The sequence below is a fragment of the Oratosquilla oratoria genome, chromosome 7 (assembly GCF_046742065.1).
Source record: "Oratosquilla oratoria isolate Oo_2021 chromosome 7, ASM4674206v1, whole genome shotgun sequence".
Lineage (NCBI taxonomy): Eukaryota > Metazoa > Arthropoda > Malacostraca > Stomatopoda > Squillidae > Oratosquilla > Oratosquilla oratoria.
The window spans coordinates 39691467-39712124 of record NC_134783.1 but is presented as its reverse complement, the minus strand read 5'-3'; the positions used below and the strand labels follow the sequence as shown (position 1 = coordinate 39712124).

General features: G+C 40.6%; 1 protein-coding gene across 5 annotated transcripts in view; it reads right to left on the bottom strand.

Annotated features, from left to right (window-relative positions):
- LOC143027086 (uncharacterized) overlaps window positions 1-19483 on the bottom strand; it is a 41092-nt gene extending 21609 nt beyond the window's left edge. The window contains exons 1-5 of one of the 5 annotated variants that reach the window (XM_076188031.1): window positions 19236-19483; window positions 12639-12728; window positions 12286-12411; window positions 7206-7376; window positions 5481-5578 (exon numbers count right to left, since the gene is read on the bottom strand). In XM_076188031.1, coding sequence (XP_076044146.1) covers window positions 5481-5578; window positions 7206-7376; window positions 12286-12411; window positions 12639-12728; window positions 19236-19259 — 509 coding nt within the window. In that variant the 5' untranslated portion in view covers window positions 19260-19483. Of the gene's footprint in view, window positions 1-5480; window positions 5579-7205; window positions 7377-11186; window positions 11340-12285; window positions 12412-12638; window positions 12729-19235 lie in introns of those variants that run through there. The other 4 variants (XM_076188030.1, XM_076188032.1, XM_076188033.1 and 1 more) reach the window with 4 other exon arrangements.
- Window positions 19484-20658: the final 1175 nt, after the last annotated feature.

The window sequence follows — 20658 nt, the reverse complement described above, 5'->3', positions numbered from 1 at the left end:
GCTTGTTAAGTGTAGCTGGGAAGGCTCATGGGAGGATCTTGACTGAGAGGATTAGGAGAGGAACAGAGGGAGTAATTGGTGAGGAACAGTGTGGATTTAGGACAAGTAGAGGTTGTGTAGATCAGATCTTTGTGGTAAGACATATATGTGAGAAAGCTATAGGAAAGGGGAAGGATGATTTTTTTGGGCTTTTATGGATCTGGAAAAAGCTTACAATAGGGTAAACAGAAAGGCACTGTGGGAGGTTATGCAGATATATGGGATAGGAGGAAAGCTTCTAGGAGCTGTCAAGAGTTATGAGAGTAGTAGAGCTTGTGTCAGGATTAGAAATGGAGAGAGTGAGTGGTTCGAGGTAAAGGTGGGACTTTGTCAAGGATGCGTTATGTCGCCCTGGCTGTTCAACTTATACATGGATGGGGTAGTGCAAGAGGTAAATGCAAGGGTAGTGGGTCAGGGATTGGAGATGGTTAAAGAAAATGGAGAAAAGTGGGAACTGAGCCAGCTGTTGTTTGCGGACGACACTGCACTTGTGGCAGGATCGGAGGAGGGATTGAGGAAGTTGGTGACAGAGTTTGGGAGAGTATGTGATAGAAGAAAGCTAAAGATAAATGTGGGTAAAAGTAAGTTGATCAGATGTAAAAGGGGTGAAAGTGGCAGTAGACTGGAAGTGAGCATTAAGGGAGAGCGACTGGAGGAAGTTGATAGTTTTAGATATTTGGGTGCAAATGTGGCAGGAAAAGGTGGAGTGAAGGTGGAGGTAGAATGTAGATTGAGAGAAGCGAGTAAATGCCTTGGTGAATTGAAGAGTGTAATGAGCAATAGACATTTGGGAATGGATGCTAAGAGGAGACTGTATGAAGGAGTGATTGTGCCAACAGCACTGTATGGGGCAGAAACATGGAACATAAGAGAGGAAGAGAGAATGAGTTTGAATGTGTTTGAGATGAGGTGTCTGAGAAGTATGATGGGGGTTACTAGGCTAGATAGAGTGAGAAATGAGGTGAGGAGGAGAACAGGGGTGGAAAGGGAGTTGGGAGATAGGGTTGATGAAAGAGTATTAGGATGGTTTGGACACATGGAAAGAATGAGTGAAGAAAGACTAGTAAAAGAGGTGTGGAAGGCAGATGTGGAGGGAGTGAACATGAGGGGGTGTCCTAGGATGAGGTGGATGGATGGGGTGAAGGGGGCTTTGGGGAAGAGGGGAATGTCTGTTGAGGAAGGACGGGAGAGGACAGAAGACAGGGGTGAATGGAGAATGGTTGTATATGGATGATGATGTGATGCAGGAGGTGGAATGGGCAGGGGGATGGGGGGGTGAGGTAGTATGTATGAGCAAAATTTGACGCAGACCAAAGGGATTTCTCCAAGTCTTCTCCTTTTATACATGGGGGGATGGAGAGGGGGGGGGCACCGATTCAATGAAGCAGCCTTGCTGTGGATGTGCTGTGTCTTGCAACACTGCTTCTAACCCAGGGCAGTGGACAAGGTGCAGGGATGACCCGTCATCCGGGAGGTGCTAAGATAAGAGGGAGGGTGGAGGGGTGTGGAGTGTATTCAGGGATGGAATGGGTGGGAATGATTTTATGCCTTTTCCTTTTTGGCTACCTCCCTTGTAAGGGGGAAAAAGCCTTGGTATATGTATGTAAGACTGATGGTGGGAACTGCTAAGAAAATGACCATGATGAGTGAGGAAAATGGTGGAGAAATAAAGAAGGATGAAGTGAAGGCAGTTGTTAAGATGATGAGAGCAGGTAAGGCACCTTGTCTGGATGGATGCCATCCAAAATATCTGAAAAAAGGAGGTACAGTGATGATGAACTGGCTGGTGAGGTTATTTAATATTTGTCTAAGAGAGGATAGAGTGCCGGAGGACTGGAGGAGTGCCTGTATAGTTCTGCTTTCCAAGGGAAAAGGGGACAAGTGAGAGGTAAAACAGATATGTGAGAAAGCTTTAGGAAAAGGTAAGGATGTTTTTTGGGCTTTTATGGATCTGGAAAAGGCTTATGACAGGGTTGACAGGAAGGCACTGTGGGAGGTTTTGCAGATATACGGGATAGGAGGAAAGCTTCTAGGAGCTGTTAAGTTTTTACAAGAGTAGTAGAGCGTGTGTCAGGATTAGAAATGGAAAGAGTGAGTGGTTCAAGGTAAAGGTGGGACTTCATCAGGGATGTGTTATGTTGCCCTGGCTCTTCAACTTATACATGGATGGGGTGGTGCAAGAGGTAAATGCAAGGGTGGTGGGTCGGGGATTGAAGATGGTTAAAGAAAATGGAGAAAAGTGGGAAGTGAGCCAGCTGTTGTTTGCTGACGACACTGCGATTGTGGCAGGATCAGAGGAGGGATTGAGTAAGTGACAGAGTTTGGGAGTGTGTGTGAAAGAAGTTGATGATGTGGGTAAAAGTAAGGTGATGAGATGTACAAGGGGTGAGAGTGGCAACAGACTGGAAGTATTAAGGGAGAGAGACTGGAGGAAGTGAATAGTTTTAGATACTTGGGTGCAAATGTGGCAGGAAAGGGAGGAGTGGAGGTAAAATGTAGATTGAGAGAAGTGAGTAAGTGCCTTGGTGGATTAAAAAGTGTAATGAGAAATAGACATTTGGGAATGGAGGCTAAGGAGGTTGTTGTTGTTGTTGTCGTTCCCTAGACTGTCTGTCCGAGCAGTCCCGTCTCCCCAAGGAAGGCCACAGCCGAAACTGGGTTTTCCCACAAATCCTTTATAGAGTGTATGTTGTGTTGTTTGCGTGCATGATTGTGTATAATGCAGTCTTCCATTATGTGTTGTATGGTATGGGGTGAAGTGTTATATCCTGGGCAGCTGTTCACAACACGGTCGTCCAGCCTCTTCTGGTAGCTTAGAAGTGCTGGGTGGTGACCGCATCGCAGTCTGGCCAAGTGGACTCTGTCCTTACGTGGGAGAGAGGATTCAGAAGGGTGGATATCAGGGGGTCTGGCATGCAGCAGTGTGTTGTCTTTCAGTGTGTTAATGGAGCGGTGAGTGATATGATTATGAATATGTTTCCGGAGGCTGGTTTTTGGTGGTTGTGGAGGAAGAGAAGAGAGTATCTGTGAGTAATAAAGGTCTATGGGTGTAGTTTTAATGTTTCTTGGTGTGTGTGGGTGTTCTGCTATGTAGTGTAGCGGGTGTGATGTGTTTGTGGTGGCTGCAGCAAGTGTTTGTGTGCCTCTCATGTCGAGGTGGTCCTTGACTTTGAGGACTTTTGTTTCATGGTGTAAATGGTCTGTAGGTGATGTATTTGTGCAGCCTGTAATTGTTTTTAGGGCTTTGTTTTGTATGATTTGAAGGGTGTTGTGGTGTGTCTCACTGAGATTAGGAGCCCATGCAGGACTCGCATAATTCATCACTGAGCGTATGCATTGTTTGTATATTGTTATATTAGTTTCTTTGTTTTGTCCAAATGTTGTTCCAGTGATTGACTTAAGTGCGTTAAGTCTAGGTGTGCATTTGTTTTTTATGTTTGTGAGGTGTTGTTTGAAAGACATGGATGTATCGTATGTTACACCAAGAATTTTCGGTGTGTTTGTGTGTGGTATTAGAGTGTTGTTGATGTAGAGATGAGGTATGTATTTGTGTTCTTTTGTCCAGTTGGTGAGAAGTGTTGCTGTAGATTTGGTTGGAGCTATTTTGAGTCTGTTTGTGATGAACCATGTGTTGAGTGTGTCAAGGTAAGGCTGGATTATTTCTGCAGCTTTGTCTGTGTTACGATGTGTGCATGTGATTGTTATGTCGTCTGCGTAGGAAGAGATTTGTATTTCTGAGGTGTCTGGCGTGGGTAAGTCATGCATGTATAGATTAAATAATGCGGGGGATAGAACTGAGCCCTGTGGTACTCCGTTCTTAATGTTTCTGATGTGCGATGATTGGCCATTATATGACACATGAGCATTCCTGCCTGCCAGATAATTGGCCAGCCATCTTTTGGTGTTATTGTGCATGTCTGTGTTATATATTTTATTTGTTAGGTTGTGGCGGGGGATAGCATCAAAAGCTTTACTAATGTCCAATGTTATAAGAAGTGTTCTGTGGTGGGGCCTATCTGAATTGATGCCATCTAAAATTCTTTGTGTGAGGTTTGTCAGAAGAGTGTTTGTGGAGTGTAGTGGCCTAAAACAGTGTTGTGAGTCAGCAAGGGGAATATATGGTGTGACAAGTTTAAGTATTAGGCGTTCAATGACTTTAGAGGGGGTGCAGAGAAGTGTGATTGGGCGGTGCGATGTTGGGATTGTTGGGTCTTTGTTCGGTTTTGGAATGGTGATTATTTTACCATGCTTCCAGATGTTGGGTATAGTGTTGTGTGAATAGCTGTAGTTTGCAATGTTTGTGAGTGCGTGTATACCTTGTGGTCCAATGTGTTTTAGGTGGATGTTGCTTATGTTATCAGGGCCACAGGCAGATGAGTGCTTGAGACTATGCATTATGAGTTTTGTCTGACTGTCTATGAAGGGTGTATAGTCTGAGTCTGTGGGAAAGTCTTTCTTACGTCGAATGGTGCGTCGGTCGTCAGGGTGAGATGTAAGATGGCTCGTCTGTGCAAAATGACGTATGAGTGCGTTTGCTTGTTGTTTGTTTGAGGCTAAGGAGGTTGTATGGAGTGATTGTGCCGACAGCACTGTTTGGGGGCACAAACATGGAACATAAGAGAGGAAGAGAGGAGTTTCAATGTGTTTGAGATGAGGTGCCTGAGAAGTAAGGTAGGGGTTAGGCTGGATAGAGTGAGAAATGAGGTGGTGAGGAGGAGAACGGGGTGATACGGGAGCTGGGAGTTAGGGTAGATGGAAGAGTATTGGGATGGTTTGGACACATGGAAAGAATGAGTGAAGAAAGACTAGTAAAAGAGGTATGGAAGGCAGATGTGCAGGGTGTGAGCATGAAGGGGGCAACCTAGGATGAGATGGATGGATGGGGTAAATGGGGCTTTGGGGAAGAGTGGAATGTCTGTTGAGGAAGGACAGAAGACAGGGGTGAATGGAGAATGGTTGTATATGGATGATGATGTGATGCATTAAGTGGAATGGGTGGGGGGGATGGGGGGTGAGGTAGTATGTGTAAGAAGAATTTGACGCAGCCCGAAGGGTTTCTCCCTGTCTTCTCCTTTTCTGCATGGGGAGGACGGAGAGGGTTTTTTTTTTTTTTTTTGCCAATTTAATGAAGCGGCCTTGCTGTGGATGTTCTGTATCTTGCATCACTGTTTCTGACCCAGGGGAGTGGACAAGATGCAGGGATGACCCATCATCCATGAGGTGCCAAGATAGGAGGGAGGGTAGAGGGTGGAGTGGAGTGGAGTGTATTGGAGATGGAATGGGTGGGAATGGTTTTTATGCCTTTGTTTTTTGGCTACCTCCCTTGTAAGGGGGAAAAAGCCTTGGTATATGTATGACTGATGGTGGCTTTCCAACTGGTAAACAAGGCAAACACATGCAAGCATGTATTAAGCCTTCAAAAAGTAAACTTGGATTCTTACCTTTCTCTCCTATCTTTATCTCTGTCCCGCTCCCTGTCTCTGTCCTTATCCCGTTCCCTGCGAGCTTCTTGTATTTTCTGAAGACGCTCCTCCTCCTCCTTAAAAAAGAAACATGGTTACAATGACAAACACACATTCAGGAAAACCAATTAAATAACTATTTATATGTAAATATATAAATAAAAAAATATATATATATAGTTAGAATGTGTTCCCAACCTACTGATGCCACTTCCATATATGAGGCCCCGCATGGAGAAGTGTCCCATGCGACACAATGGCCGGTTTTGAGTTACGCACATATAACACTATTTTGGCCCTTCTACTTCAATCCGAGCATGTTGGAAAGGACAAAACGTGACCTGCAATATGGTCGAAACGCTCCTAAAACAAAGTGGTAAAACCTCACGCTCGCTCGGCCGGCGCAGAATAGTGTTATATGTGCGTAACTCAAAACCGGCCATCGTGTTGCATGGGACACTTCTCCATGCGGGGCCTCATATATATATACATATATATACATATATATGTATATATATATATATATATAATATATATATAATTTTTTCATTTTATATATATATATATATATATATATATATATACATGCATATATATATACACATATATATGTATATATATATATATATATATATACACATATATATGTATATATATATATATATATATATAGAGAGAGAGAGAGAGAGAGAGAGAGAGAGAGGAGAAGCAAGAGAGAAGAGTGATAAGACAGGAGAGACAGGAGAGAGAAAAGAAAAGAAACAAAAGGTAATATACAAGAAAGAAAAAAAATACATATACCAAGGCTTTTTCCCCCTTACAAGGGAGGTAGCCAAAAAGGAAAAGGCATAAAATCATTCCCACCCATTCCATCCCTGAATACACTCCACACCCCTCCACCCTCCCTCTCATCTTAGCACCTGGATGACAGGTCATCCCTGCACCTTGTCCACTGCCCTGGGTCAGAAGCAGTGTCGCAAGACACAGCACATCCACAGCAAGGCTGCTTCATTAAATCGGCGACCCCCCCCCCTCCGTCCCCCCATTGCATAAAAGGAGAAGACGGGGAGAAATCCCTTCGGTCTGCGTCAAATTTTGCTTACACATATTACCTCACCTCCCATCCCCCTGCCCATTCCACCTTATGCATCACATCATCATCCATATACAACCATTCTCCATTCACCCGTCCTCTGTCCTCTCCTGTCCTTCCTCAACAGACATTCCCCTCTTCCCCAAAGCCCCCTTCACCCCATCCATCCACCTCATCCTAGGACGTCCCTTCATGTTCACTCCCTCCACATCTGCCTTCCATACCTCTTTTACTAGTCTTTCTTCACTCATTCTTTCCATGTGTCCAAACCATCCTAATACTCTTTCATCAACCCTATCTCCCAACCCCCTTTCCACCCCTATTCTCCTCCTCACCTCCTCATTTCTCACTCTATCCAGCCTAGTAACCCCCATCATACTTCTCAGACACCATCTCAAACACATTCAAACTCCTTTTCTCTTCCTCTCTTATGTTCCATGTTTCTGCCCCATACAGTGCTGTTGGCACAAAATAAATAAATAAAAAGTAAAACTGACCTATAAACTGTCATTCTGCCTAAGAATACTACTACTAAATATACCAAGTTTTGAAAAGCCACACCTAAGTAGCATTCAGAAAATCAAATAAACAAACAAATATATAAATCTAACCATTTTCTTCCTCAGTTCCTCTTTTTTCTGGTCCAAGAATGCCTTTGGGATGCCCGCAGGATTGGCTTGAGCCGAAGCCAGCAAGTCCCACAATTCTCCCATAAATATTCGGGAAGCCTTAGAAGTGAGGAACCCTGTCAGCATGATTTGCATCTGCTTGGGGTTGGGATTCTGCAAAGAAGAAAGCATTAATGCACACAATCCATTACTATAAAGGTGATGACATAAATCTCGTGTTCTTAAATCTGTATTGGAATTCTTTTTCCTGTCCATTTTAAAATCTTGTGCTAGTGATCACACAAGACTTTTTTTCTTTTGTTAATTTTTGCTGTCCAAAATATTCTAAAACCTACCATCACTCTTCAACCTGCAAAAAGCCTTATCAATTACCCAAATCTACTAGGTTGACTACCCCTAAGGTTGACATAAAACATGGCTGAGTCAGCAAGAGTTTGGGTTGTTCATACCAATTCTAAGAATGGACTTTTGCTTTTCAATTCCTTTTCCTATGATCCATTGTTTCCTGGAACTAATGATGGGTACCTGTAAGGTGGACATACGAGAGAATTGTTTCCCTAGCACCCGCATTCAAAACCTGTCAACACCCTCATCAACACCAAGAGGTGCAGCCCCAAGGGGCAGGCAATTGGTTTACATATTGGATTCAAGATATGTCTAGTGCATTTCCTCCATCTTTTCACACAAGAATTGCCAACAACCTACAACTACTCTCCTAATCCAAGCCACCGACATAATAACTGTCCAACAACACTGACAACAATTAAATTTTTTCCCCCTAGATCTACAAATGGTCTCAAGGACCATTACTAGTCACTGTAGGACTGAAGATTTCCTGGGGGAAAAATAAATAAAATAAACGAATATATAAATAAATAAATAATAATAAAAATATATAAAAATAAAATAAATAGTGGCTAGATATATTATCAATAATTTCTTTCAGACTACTCCCAGACAATCATACAACATCTCTTCTCTATATGACTTATGGTCACCCCTGGATGTTATTGCCAGTTTCCCGGCAATAATCAGGGCCAACAGATTGACTGAGCTTTCTTTCAGAAATACATGCAATGCTAGGATATACTTGTCTTTTGAAATCTACTGAGACACTGAAATTTTGTACTTGTACCAACTGCAAGTTCTGGAGAAATAAATATGCCTTTCCCCTACAATTACAAAAACTATCAATGTAATAAATGAAACAATGAAATAGCTAAATAATGATTGGGGCACCAGATAAACTAGTATTATTTTCCTCATAATCAACAAGGGACCAATGACATATTCCAATAAGATTGTTGTCAAGAAAGAATTACCTCCCTGTTGTCCATCTCCTAAACCTATCAACAACTTCACCTGTCTGGAAGGGCAGCTCCAAGATGCAGACAATCTGTCTCTGAACTGAATCCAAGATCTCTCAATGTGAACAGTATCTCCTCAAACCCTGGGACAAACATTATGCCCTGCAAATGGTGGTTCTGTGAAACTGGCATCAAAGCTACTCATCTCTCAGCTGCCTATCAAAACCTTTACCAGGAGGTTACACCACAAGAACCTCAATACTTTTACTCCATACTGAATCCATGACAGCTTTCTAACAGCTGACTCTATAGTTTTAAGTAGGCAATATTTTTAGGACTATCAAAATTGCTACAGACCAGTCATGCTATATTCTTTTAATGCTACTCCTTCACTATGCTGCCCTAATAAATCTCTTTTACCACTTCTTTAACAAAATACCGTCCTAAAGACAAGAAATAATGATCATCACTAACAAGGCTAGATACTAGTGAAAGAAACTATCTACTGGCCAATAGGTCTTCATCTCTATAAGGTAACCAGTCAATGCATCCACCCACCCCATTTGTCTCCCTTCTATCTTAACTCTTGGATAATAGGGAAACAAATGGGTGATGGACAAGTGGGGGAATGGATGCATGCTTTGATATTCACAACACAAGACACTCACAAACCCACCTACCCCCGAGCTCAATAAGTTGCATGCCACAGTGGATTTCCAGTACATAAAATTCAAAGAAACATTATCACTATGAGAACTGACAACCAGCGATTCCTGCCCTTCTTCCACTACTTGTTGGTGACAAGAACTACTTCACACTAATACAGCCGACATCAGTCCACAGTTTCTTCCCTAAGAAATCTACGGGAGGGCCTGTTTCATTGCCAACGACTGTAGGGATGGATGTTTCTAATCAGTGAAATTCATGGCAACAATTATCTTTCCTTATCTCACTTTCAACCCCTCTGCCTTTCCCCCTTCTCTTTTTCTCCATGTTACATACACTCACAATCTTCCTGCCATTAGATAATGATCAATATTCCAATGCTATCTTAACACATTCACATCCATGACACTTCCAATCCTCCTTGTGAGCTCCACTACATAATCCATTGTCCTTTCAACTACACTACTAACAACCACTCTTCCTATGTCTATTTCTATCTTTTTAGCACTGTTCTTGGCACACCATATTCCCACATTAACCTGTCCACTAGTTCATTTACTGAACCATTAAATATATTCCTATGTCTATTTCTATCTTTTTAGCACTGTTCTTGGCACACCATATTCCCACATTAACCTGTCCACTAGTTCATTTACTGAACCATTAAATATACCCAACACCAATCCATTTACATTCAATCCAACAAATCTCTTGACACTCTTTTACATTATTTCAAAATGTTTATCCTAATTTTTCACTACCAGAGCCACACGCATTCACAAACACCCATACCTTCCAACCTATTTTCAGTTTCACTCACATCATCCTTCATGACTTTCCGTTCAATTACACATCTTATAAATCTAAAGAGCCACTCCTTTCCTCTTGCTACACCCAACACCCTTCCAAACTAACACACCTTACCTTTCCATTTTGATTCATTTAGTGTTAACACCAATCTTTCTTCCAATAAATCTACTGCCTATATCCTCCCTCTGTTCCCATTCTCTCTCCCCCAAAAACAAGTTTGTCTCGACTCTTTCCAGGACCAAAATTTAGATGGGGATAAGAAAGAAAGAAAGAAAGAAAGAAAGAAAGAAAGAAAGAAAGGAGAAAAAAAAAAAAAAAAAAAAAAAAAAAAGTGTCTTAGTAGAGATAAAAGGTAGATCCAACATAGCAGCATTTTACTTTAAATCATAAATAAACAAATGCAATCAAAACTTCTAATCAAAGGTAATTACATACAAATCTAGTTATTAATCTTGGCATTTTTCATTATGTAAGAATATGATTCTATGTATAAAACCTAGTAACGGACCTAGAGTGGTTCTTAAAAAATCAAATATCTGGCTAACATCTGTATCCAATACCACACCTTCCAAGATTTTATATATAATCAAAAGCTAACCCTGATCAAGTTACTGAGCATGCATCTTCATCTTTGAAATCGGAAAGACAACCCTGTACCCTCGTGACTCAGACTTTATCCTATTGTAAAACAGCCCCTGCACAGACTCTCCCTTTAACAGTGCTCCACCAAACCTGCAAGATGTGAGAGTATCAAATCGGCTATGTACCTCTCTCTCTTTCTCTCTCTCTCTCTCCATACCCTAGAACACTGAATGCAGCATTGATTAGGCAACATCTATACAACACAACAAAGAATATAACTCACTGTACTTCACTAATGTCTATGAACACTTCATTTCTAAAACACAATACACATATTATTTCATTATTAAAATATATTCTTTTATTATATAAGGGGAAGGGTTTCTGTGATGGGAGGTGCTGAGGGAACAACAGATGTGTGCAAAGGCAACATGGAGCTCCTGACGCATATGATCTGGCTGTCTCTCACCACTTTTTCCCATGTTTGCAACTTCCAGTCTGCATAACTGTGAGCAAGAGGAACTATACTAGCTTTAGACATGATAGTTCTCTTCTTTTTTTTTTTTTTTTTTAATCTTATTTGTAAACCTGTGCTTACCTATAGAACTCGTTTTCAAGGATTACCCGCTGACCAGTTGGTGCCTACTCTACTTGATACACGCAACACCAACACATGATCCATGATGCTGTTGTTGCAGGAGATTCGCAAGGTTCCGCTGTACATGAGAACTGCCCACCATGTCTCGTCGGGCATGGAAGGAAGAAGAGGGCCAGTAGAAGTCTTGCTAATCCCTGCTCCATCAGATGGCAAGGAACAGCAAGTGTGGAAAGGAATGGCAGCAGGTCACAGCATCTTATCAAAGTGGCAGGTTTGGGAAACCAGCTACCCAAGTGCTCAGTGCTATGACCCAACACCTGTGACTCTGCTGCTGTGAGGGACACACCAATGGATGCATCCATAACTTGAAAAGGCTGTCTGCTGGTGGTGTCTGTAGGAGTTACTCCCATCCCAGGACTAGGTTCCCTGCAGAGGTCCCAGGATGCAGTCAAACAGAGCCTGGGTGGAGGAATGAGCCCACGTCCACCACCCAGGCACAATTCCTGTGTCACGGGCACTAATCCCACGCTGATGCCCCTGAGCCATTAAGCAGCTCAGGGATTCCCACGCCGACACCCGGGCAAGCCGGGCAGTGCTCACAAGGATGGAAGGACCCTTAGGAAGGTCCCCTAGGAGGCAGGAGGCATTCAACCCAAAGGTACACAATGGCTTGATGAGGGAGAAGGACATTGCCACCACACCTCCACCAGCGAAGACTCCTGCTGGTGCGGTGGTGGTGCCACTGCCTGACTCTGGCATTACTTGCTAATACCAAGAAAAATTGAAAGCATCAGCTCATGTTGGGCAACAGAATTCTTGTTTAACATTCTACCAAGTGTCCTGCTAAGTGTTAAGCACCTCACCGTTCCGTAAGATGCCAAGCCCCTAAAACCACTTTCCCTTAACAAGGAACTTGGAATTATTAAATCTTTATAATAGTAATTATTATTAGAGAATTTCTGCCTCTAAGTACAAGTTAAAAAGATGAAAGAAGAAAAAAAAAAGTAATAATAATACCGGTAATAATAAAGCCTACAGTAAACTAAACAACCACCTAAAGCCTAATCTACAAATCTGATTTTGAGGTTTCCCCTCGTACCTTCTCTGCTTCAAGCTGATTGAAGACGTATTCAATGACGACATCATCCTCCATGCCAAGAATGTTGGTTATTCTTTCTGTAACCCATGGCTTGATAACCTCCAGCTTGATCTTTGTCATGTCAACCTTGAAGGTAAAATAAAAAAGATGACTTTGACATGTGTGTAAAGTAGATGGAAGAAGGGTTGACCTTATGTGTCTAAAATTTCAACAAGGAATTACTTTAACAATGGCCACCCCTCCTTATAAGAGGAAAATGGCCTTCTGGTTTATGTATGTACTTGAACATCATTTGACAATCCACTGGCCTACAAATACATTCAAATACAAAACATCACGTCCACACTACTTACTGTTTTGGTAAGACTTTCTGCAAACTTCATTTCTTTTAGGTGTTTTTTATACTTGTTACTGAAGCGGTTGTCTTGCTCCGCTGATGTTCCCTAAAAAAGAAAACCCAAGACCACAATATCATTACATGGCATATTCATTTTCTAAACAATGTAGAGAGGGGATACAGTTCATATGCACTTGCTCTCATGCTATCACCAATTACTTGGGAGCCATGGGTCTCTTGAAAGAAACCTGGAGCTAGATTGAGTGCTCTAAAGCCACAAATTATATACATTATTCATTACCCTTTCTTTTTCCAAGTGGCATTACAGTACTGAATTTTTTTCACCATGACCAACCAAATTCAACTTGACCTATTCGGAAGAGAAATGCTTTAATAATGTTTTGATTCATCCCTTTCCTTTCTAATGTACTGCTGATTTTTCTTACATCCAAATGATTATTCAGCAAAAATACTCGTTGAAAAAGAAAAATGTACCACTTTACTAAGTTATATGTTGACACCAAACAGTTGTTCAGTTAACATCGATTATTTGTTATTATGAATACTTATTACGAGTGGCTTTACCATAAATGTATAAAACTACTGAACCTTATATAAGGGTAACTACATCAAACTATTTGTCTCAAGTTTCACCAATTAGAAACTCAGTCCTACAGTAGGCAGCACATATCCTTGGGCTCTATTAGATCTTTCTGTGAACAAACAGTAAACTGTTGTCTAAGTTGTTAGTGTTTGTATGTCACCAACTTATGGTAGGAGAGCAATTGCCAGCCATTATCCTCTATAAAAGTCAAAAGAAATAATACAATTGAAAGATAATGATCTTAAGCCCAGTCTGGAGGCCCTTGGGGCAGCATCTTCAGGTGGAAGGTATTGATCTGTTTTGAAAGTAGGTAGGATGGTAGGTAGGAAGGTAGGAAGGAAGGAAGGAAGGAAGGAAGGAAGGAAGGAAGGAAGGAAGGAAGGAAGGTAGGAAGGTAGGTGTAGGTGTGTGTGCGTATTTACCTACCTAGTTGTATTTACCTTGTTGTATCTTACGGGAAGGGAAGCTATGCTCATGGTGCCCCATTTCTGTATCTCACCATATCTAATTTGCTCTTAAATTCTTGTATTGTTTTTGTACATACTATTGTTTCATCTAGTATGTTCCATGCATCTACCACTCTGTGGGGAAAGCTGTTCTTTTTCAGGTCTCTTCTATAACTGTCCTTTTTGAGTTTCCTCCCATGTCCTCTAGTGTTTCTCTTATCCCAATTTAGTAAGCCTTCTCTATCAAGGGCTTACCTCACATAATTCTGTAGATGGTCAACAAGTCACCTCTTTCTATTCTTTGTTCCAGTCGGTAATTCTAGTTTTGACAAGCTCTGTTCATGTGTGTGTGTGTGTGTATATACCTACATGTATTTTACGGGAAGAGAGCTATGCTTGTAGTGACCCTTCTTTGTATCTTTCAGTATCAAGTTTGTTATCAAATTCTTGCATAGTTTTTGCACTCAGTTTCCTCATCCAATTTATTCCAGATATCCACCACTCTGTGTGATAAACTATTCTTTGTCAGATATCTTCTATAATCATCCTTAAGTTTCTTTTCATGTCCTCTTTTCATATTTAACGGGACAAGAGCTATGCTCATAGTGACCCTTATTCGTATCTCTCCACATCCAGTTTATTCTTAAAATCTTGTATAGCTTTGGCACTTTCCGTTTCCCCGTTTAGCTTGTTCCAGACATCAATCACTCTATGTGGGAAGCTATTCTTTTTCAAATCTCTTCTGTAACTGTCCTTCTTTAGCTTCTTGTGTCCTCTTGTTTCTCTTCTGTCCCATTTTAATAAGTCATCTCTATCAAGAATTTCCATCCCTTTCATAATTCTGTAAATGGTCAACAAATCACCTCTTTCTGTTGATAGGTGTAATTTATCCAACCTTTGTATGTGTGTATGTGTGTGTGTGTGTGTGTGTGTGTGTGTGTGTGTGTGTGTGTGTGTATTTACCTAGTACACACACGAGAGCTATGGTCATGGTGTCCTGTCTTTGTATCTTGCAGTGTCTAGTTTGCTCTTAAATTTGTGTATAGTTTTTGCACACACACTATTGTTTTGTCCAGACATCCACTGCTCTGTGCGGAAAACTTTTTTTTTTCTTCTATAACTGTCCTTTTTGAGTTTCTTTTCATGTCCCCTTGTATTGCTCTTTTCCCAATTTAGTAAGTCCTCTCTATCAAGGATTTCCATGCCTTTCATGATTCTGTAGATGGTCAATAAGTCACCTTTTTCTCTTCTTTGTTCCAGGGTCAGTAAATTCAGTTTGAAAGTGTTGGAGCAATCTTCATAGCTGTCTAGATTCTTTAAATTTTCTTTATATTCTTTTTGGTACTGAGAGACCAAACTGTCTTAGCATACTCCAGTCTAAGCCTTTTTAGTGACAAGTATTTTTTTTACCATTTCTTCGTCCAAATAGGTAAGAGCCACCTTTATTGATCTTAGCAAGTTGTAGGATTCTCCAACAATTTTGTTTATCTGTTTATCACGTGATATATCACTTGTGATGATTACTCCCAGGTCTTTTTCAGATCCTACTTTCTTTACTTCCTTTGTTCCAATTTTATATTGTCATGATATTCTTTTTTTACTTTTTCTGAATTCCATTATACTACATTTCTTGATGTTGAAGTACTTCCCACTTCTGACTCCATTTCCATACCTTGCAGTGATTCACAATCCGTTTCAGTATTCACTTTCACCAGCAAGTTAGCATTGTCTGCAAAGAAGCTCATTAACATTCCAGATCTTCATCATTGTCATTCACATAAATATCAAACATTATTGGAGCCAAAACTGATCCCTGTGGAACTCTATTAATCCCCTCCTCCCAAGCTGAACTCTCTCTGAGCACTACCTTCATTTTCCTTCCATGCAAAAAAATCCTCCATCCAGTTCAGTAGGTTACCTCGTATCCTTAAGTTTTCTTTTTTTTTTTTAATATTTTTATTTGGCATTTTGTCAAAAGCTTTTTGTACAGAATCAGCCCATCCATCCCTTTCTTGTATCATATTTATTATTCTTGAGTAGAAACAGATTAAGTTGTGGCACATGGTCTTCCTTGTCTGAATCCAAATTGTCCGATTTATTTTTTTTTCTTCCAGGTGTTTTATCTTTTCTTAATAACCTTTTCACAAATTTTGGTTACAGTGCTTGTAAGGGAAACTGGTCTGTAATTTGTTGGATCTTCTTTGTTTCATTAATATGTTGGTACAATATTGGCATTTTTTCACGTTAATAGCAAACACCTCTTCCCAAGTAGAACTCTTATCTCTGAGCACTACTCTCAATTTTTCTCCCATGCAAGAAATACTCCATCCATTTCAATAGTTTACCTTGTATCCCTCCTATGGTTTCCAGTTTTCTAAGTAGTATTTTGTGTGGTACTTTGTCAAAAGCTTTTTGCAAGTCTAGGAAAGCATAATCAGCCCATCTGTCCCTTTCTTGTATTATATCTAGTAGTGTGGAATGTTACACGAGCTTCTTTGCAGATGAAATTTGTGGCATATGACCTTCTCTGTCTAATTCCAAATTGTCTCAGATTTAGTACAGAGTCAACAGACGCTCCTCTACTTGCGTTCATTCGTTTTACGTTTTTTCGATTTTACGTTTGAACCGACTGTAAAAAAAAATTGTAAAAAGAAAACTTTTTTGAGTGAATTTTTTAGTTTAGCGTGCTCTCCGTAGTTCAAATGATACTTACGCATGACGCTGCGTCCATTGTTTACATGGCACAAATGACAGACTGAACGTGCCTTGCCTCCTCCTCCTCCATCATCTCAATTTATGTTGCTTGAATTTAATTTATTTGAAATTAATGTTATTATTTTACAATGTTATGTGTATAATTAATGATTTAGGAGTGTTTTATAAGATACGGTAATAGAATTTACGGATGTATAGTACAGTAACAACTTACGTTCATTTTCAACTTACATTCGGCCGTTCGGAACATAACTAAAACGTAAGTTGAGGAGCGTCTGTATATTGTTTTCCTCCAGATGTTTTATCCATCTATTTTTGATAACTTTTTCACAAATTTTAATTACCGCGCTTATAATGGAAACCAGTCTGTAATTTGTTGAGTCTTCCTCATTTCCTCCTTATAATATTGATACGATATAAGCATTTTTCCAGTCTTCTGGTGTTTTTCCTTCTTTGATTTCTATTAGTTCTTTACATTCTTTTAGCATACAGTTTGCAATTCCATCTAGGCCATGCTATTTCCTGACACCAAGGCTCATTTTTTGGTCCATTATTTCTTTTCATGTTACTATTACTTCCCTCATGGGGGGTGGGAGTGGGGGGGGTCCACTTCTTGCCATTCATCCCGATGTTATATATTTTCTCTAATGAAAACAGATTTGAAGTGTTTGCTCATGACTATCAGTGTGTTTGTGTGATTCACCATGGTCTTGGATCACGTGTTGGACTTGTGATCAAAAGCAATTACCTTCCTGGATGAGAGCTCAGAGGTCATATATGAACAATCTATGGGTAATGCTATGTCCTTACATGCACACACACCACAACTCCCCACCCATGCGAGTTGGAGCAACGAATTGCAGCGCAACAATACTGAAATTATTTCAGCCATGGGCAAGATTCAAACTCTGACCGCTGTAGCAGCAGTTACAAACACTACCACTGCATCATAGAGTGCATGCATGTGTGTGTGTTATATACACACACTAAAGGCCAACCAGTTACCTGAAGGCTACAGGTCTTCTGCAAGAAATACCAAGGGCAACAGATTGACAGAGGGCCCTTCCTCCTTTTAAAGGGGGAGGGAGGTCAAGTCATATCACACACCCACTTCATACTCATTAACTCATTTAGTGGTAAGTAAAATAAAAACCTAATACTTTCACTTTTTTTTCATTCAGATCTTTTTTAAGATCATATTCAACAAGGTGCTCCTAAGGTTAGGTTAGGTTCTTACTTGCCAGAAATAAATATTTCCTGTTTTGTAGAGATTTAACAAAACCACAACACTGACTTCTTGACTTCCAGCAGAAGATAGGGGTAAGTTGAGAATGGTTATGTACTGATGATACTGTGATGCATAAAAAGTAGTGCATGGGGGATCACCAATTAACCCCTTCCATACGGTGCCGCACACGTAGGCGTCATGGACTTAGATCTCGGTGGCAGCAGCCAATGCCAGCCGTACGACGTGTCGTAATAATACTCGCATCATAAAATATAGTCACCGCTTATATCGATCGTTCTCTCTTCACCCGTGAATTTTGATAACCATAGAAAATGCGATTACAAAAGAATTAGAAAGAATGTCATTATGGAGGGGCGACTACAATAAATATAATCAAGACGCCGATATGGCAACCTCGCGAATACACTCGCTCCCCATGACGCCTACGTGTGCGGCACCGTATGGAAGGGGTTAAATGAAGCAGCCTTGCTGTGGATGTGCTGTGCCTAGCTATATTCAATATAGCTAGGCAATATAGATAAGCAATATAATATTGCTTATCCAGGGCAATGGGTGAGATGCAGGGATGACTCCATCCAGGAGCCATGATAAGAGTGAGGGAGGGAGGGAGGGGTGGTAAATGGGAGTGGAATGTGTGGGGGATGAAATGGGTGGGAGTGGAATTAGGCCTTTTGACTTTGGCTACCTCCCTTGACCTTGTAAGGGAGGAAAAAGTTCACCAATGGACTCAGGATGGCTAAATTTGATTGATTGATTGATTATATATGTACAACATTGACAGGCTTTCCCAAAACTAGAAAACAAAATTGATGATTGTCAAAATCCAAATGATATCATTATTAGCTTCCAACAATATCTTAAGACATTTATCAAGATAAAATCTCATATAAGCAAATAATTAGTGAGCATGATGATCATGATGATTTCTGTCTGGAACACCTACACTTACCAATCTGTGACACATTACACCATGACGGCCTTTGAAATTACCACAGAAAAGCAGTATTGGTGTGACAAGACTTAATTTACTTTACAGTATGAAGATGGCGTCGCCTACAACCTATTTACAAGATTTAGTTTAAATGAGTCTGATGGCGTCACCTAATCCAAGCTTGAACTGGTGGACTCCACGGATACTCAAGCACGACCTTGACATTAAACAACAAGGCCACCCTTACCCTATATCCTAACACATTCAAGATTAATAAAATCTTGCACTTCCTATCAAGTTATGTGTTACCTGCACCCTTTGTCATTGTTGGCACAAATTTTATTTCTGGCGACATTGTCATTGCTCGACCATCCGGCGACAAAATTAGCTCGACTACTTAAAGTACGAAAAAGGACACGATTCAATTTATAAACAGTTTCCTTTCGCTGGATAAAACGATATATTACCACTTTTCAATGTGTTTCAACATCAATGTCAATTATAATTATAATAAACAGCAAATTCTCTTCCGACGCCATATTTGTTTACAGTACTCCATAGATTAGCCCTTTGAATTTTCTCACATTTTTGTTCCTGCTTTCATTTTCTCTACCAATTCAGTGGCAGGTTACCATTTTTACTTTAAGTACATACTAATACTGACTTACACGAAAAAATCCTGCGTCCGCCATCTTCGAGGAATATTAAATCCTAAACAAACCCGTTATATGCTTCCACGGTTCTCTCAGGTTTCATTCGGCAACTGATGTAGATTGCGCTGTACAGTCCGCAGCCTTAATCTGTAACACAGTTTTAAACCTCTGGCTTAAAAGTAAAGCGAATGCTATCTGACATTGTTCAGTTAATATAGAAATAGAATTGAAATATCAAAGTGACATGTCTAAAATAAGTGTGATGGATATGCGGCTATGATAGGATACGTCCTAAAGGCTGGTCGGACTCTACGTGTGGGAGGCTTATAGAAGTATAGAAAATAAACTACGACCTAAATTCTTTTGTGTTTTTTCTTTGTTCGATGTATTAAATAGTTTACGTTTATCTTGAAATGCGGGATATTCAGATTTTTATCACTAAATAAACCTAACGCTAATGCTTAATAGTACTTTTTTCTCAATCACTACTTCGAGATCATCATAGGCCTAATTTCTATATTCAATTTCCTATGTGTCATGCACTTTAATAACTAGTGTTGGTGTTCGGTTCGCTGAGTTCTGTTGTTATGGGAAGATAAGCAGATATACGAACACGGAAGGAAGGAAGGAAGGACTGCCCAGATGTAAATCACCACATTCTGAAAATAGATAAATTCATGGGAAAAGGTCGAGCAAATTGATACACTGATAGAAAAAGACACTAAATTATATTTCTATATGATTTAACGGAGGGGAATGACCTAAGTGACACCACAAGGAAAAATTTCTACATATACTAAAGTAGATAGCGTGGTTTCAAAACCCTTGCCGTAATCGTAATATTATAGTTTAGGTATATTTCTATCGATCAGATAACAGTCAGTGATAGTCCAGACGGGTTCACGTTTCAGTAAAGATGGTGGGGATAATCTGTATGTTAGTAACCGTATGCCAATGAGGTTGGAAGACATGTTATCTGTCCCCCACCCAATCGAAGTTATTGTACCATAATTACATACATATACCAAGGCTTCTTCCCCCTTACCAGGGAGGTAGCCAAAAAGGACAAGGCATAAAATCATTCCCACCCATTCCATCCCCGAAAACACTCCACACCCCTCCACCCTCCCTCCCATCTTAGCACCTCCTAGATGACGGGTCATCCCTGCACCCTGTCCACTGCCCTGGGTCAGAAGCAGTGTCGCACGACACAGCATATCCACAGCAAGGCCGCTTCATTAAAATCGGCGACCCCCCCTCTCCGTCCCCCCATATAAAGGAGAGGACGGGGAGAAATCCCTTCGGTCTGCGTCAATTTTTTTTCTCACACACACTACCTCACCCCCCATTCCCCCGTCCATTCCACCTCATGCATCACAACATTTTCCATACACAACCATTCTCCATTCACCCCTGTCTTCTGTCCTCTCCCGTCCTT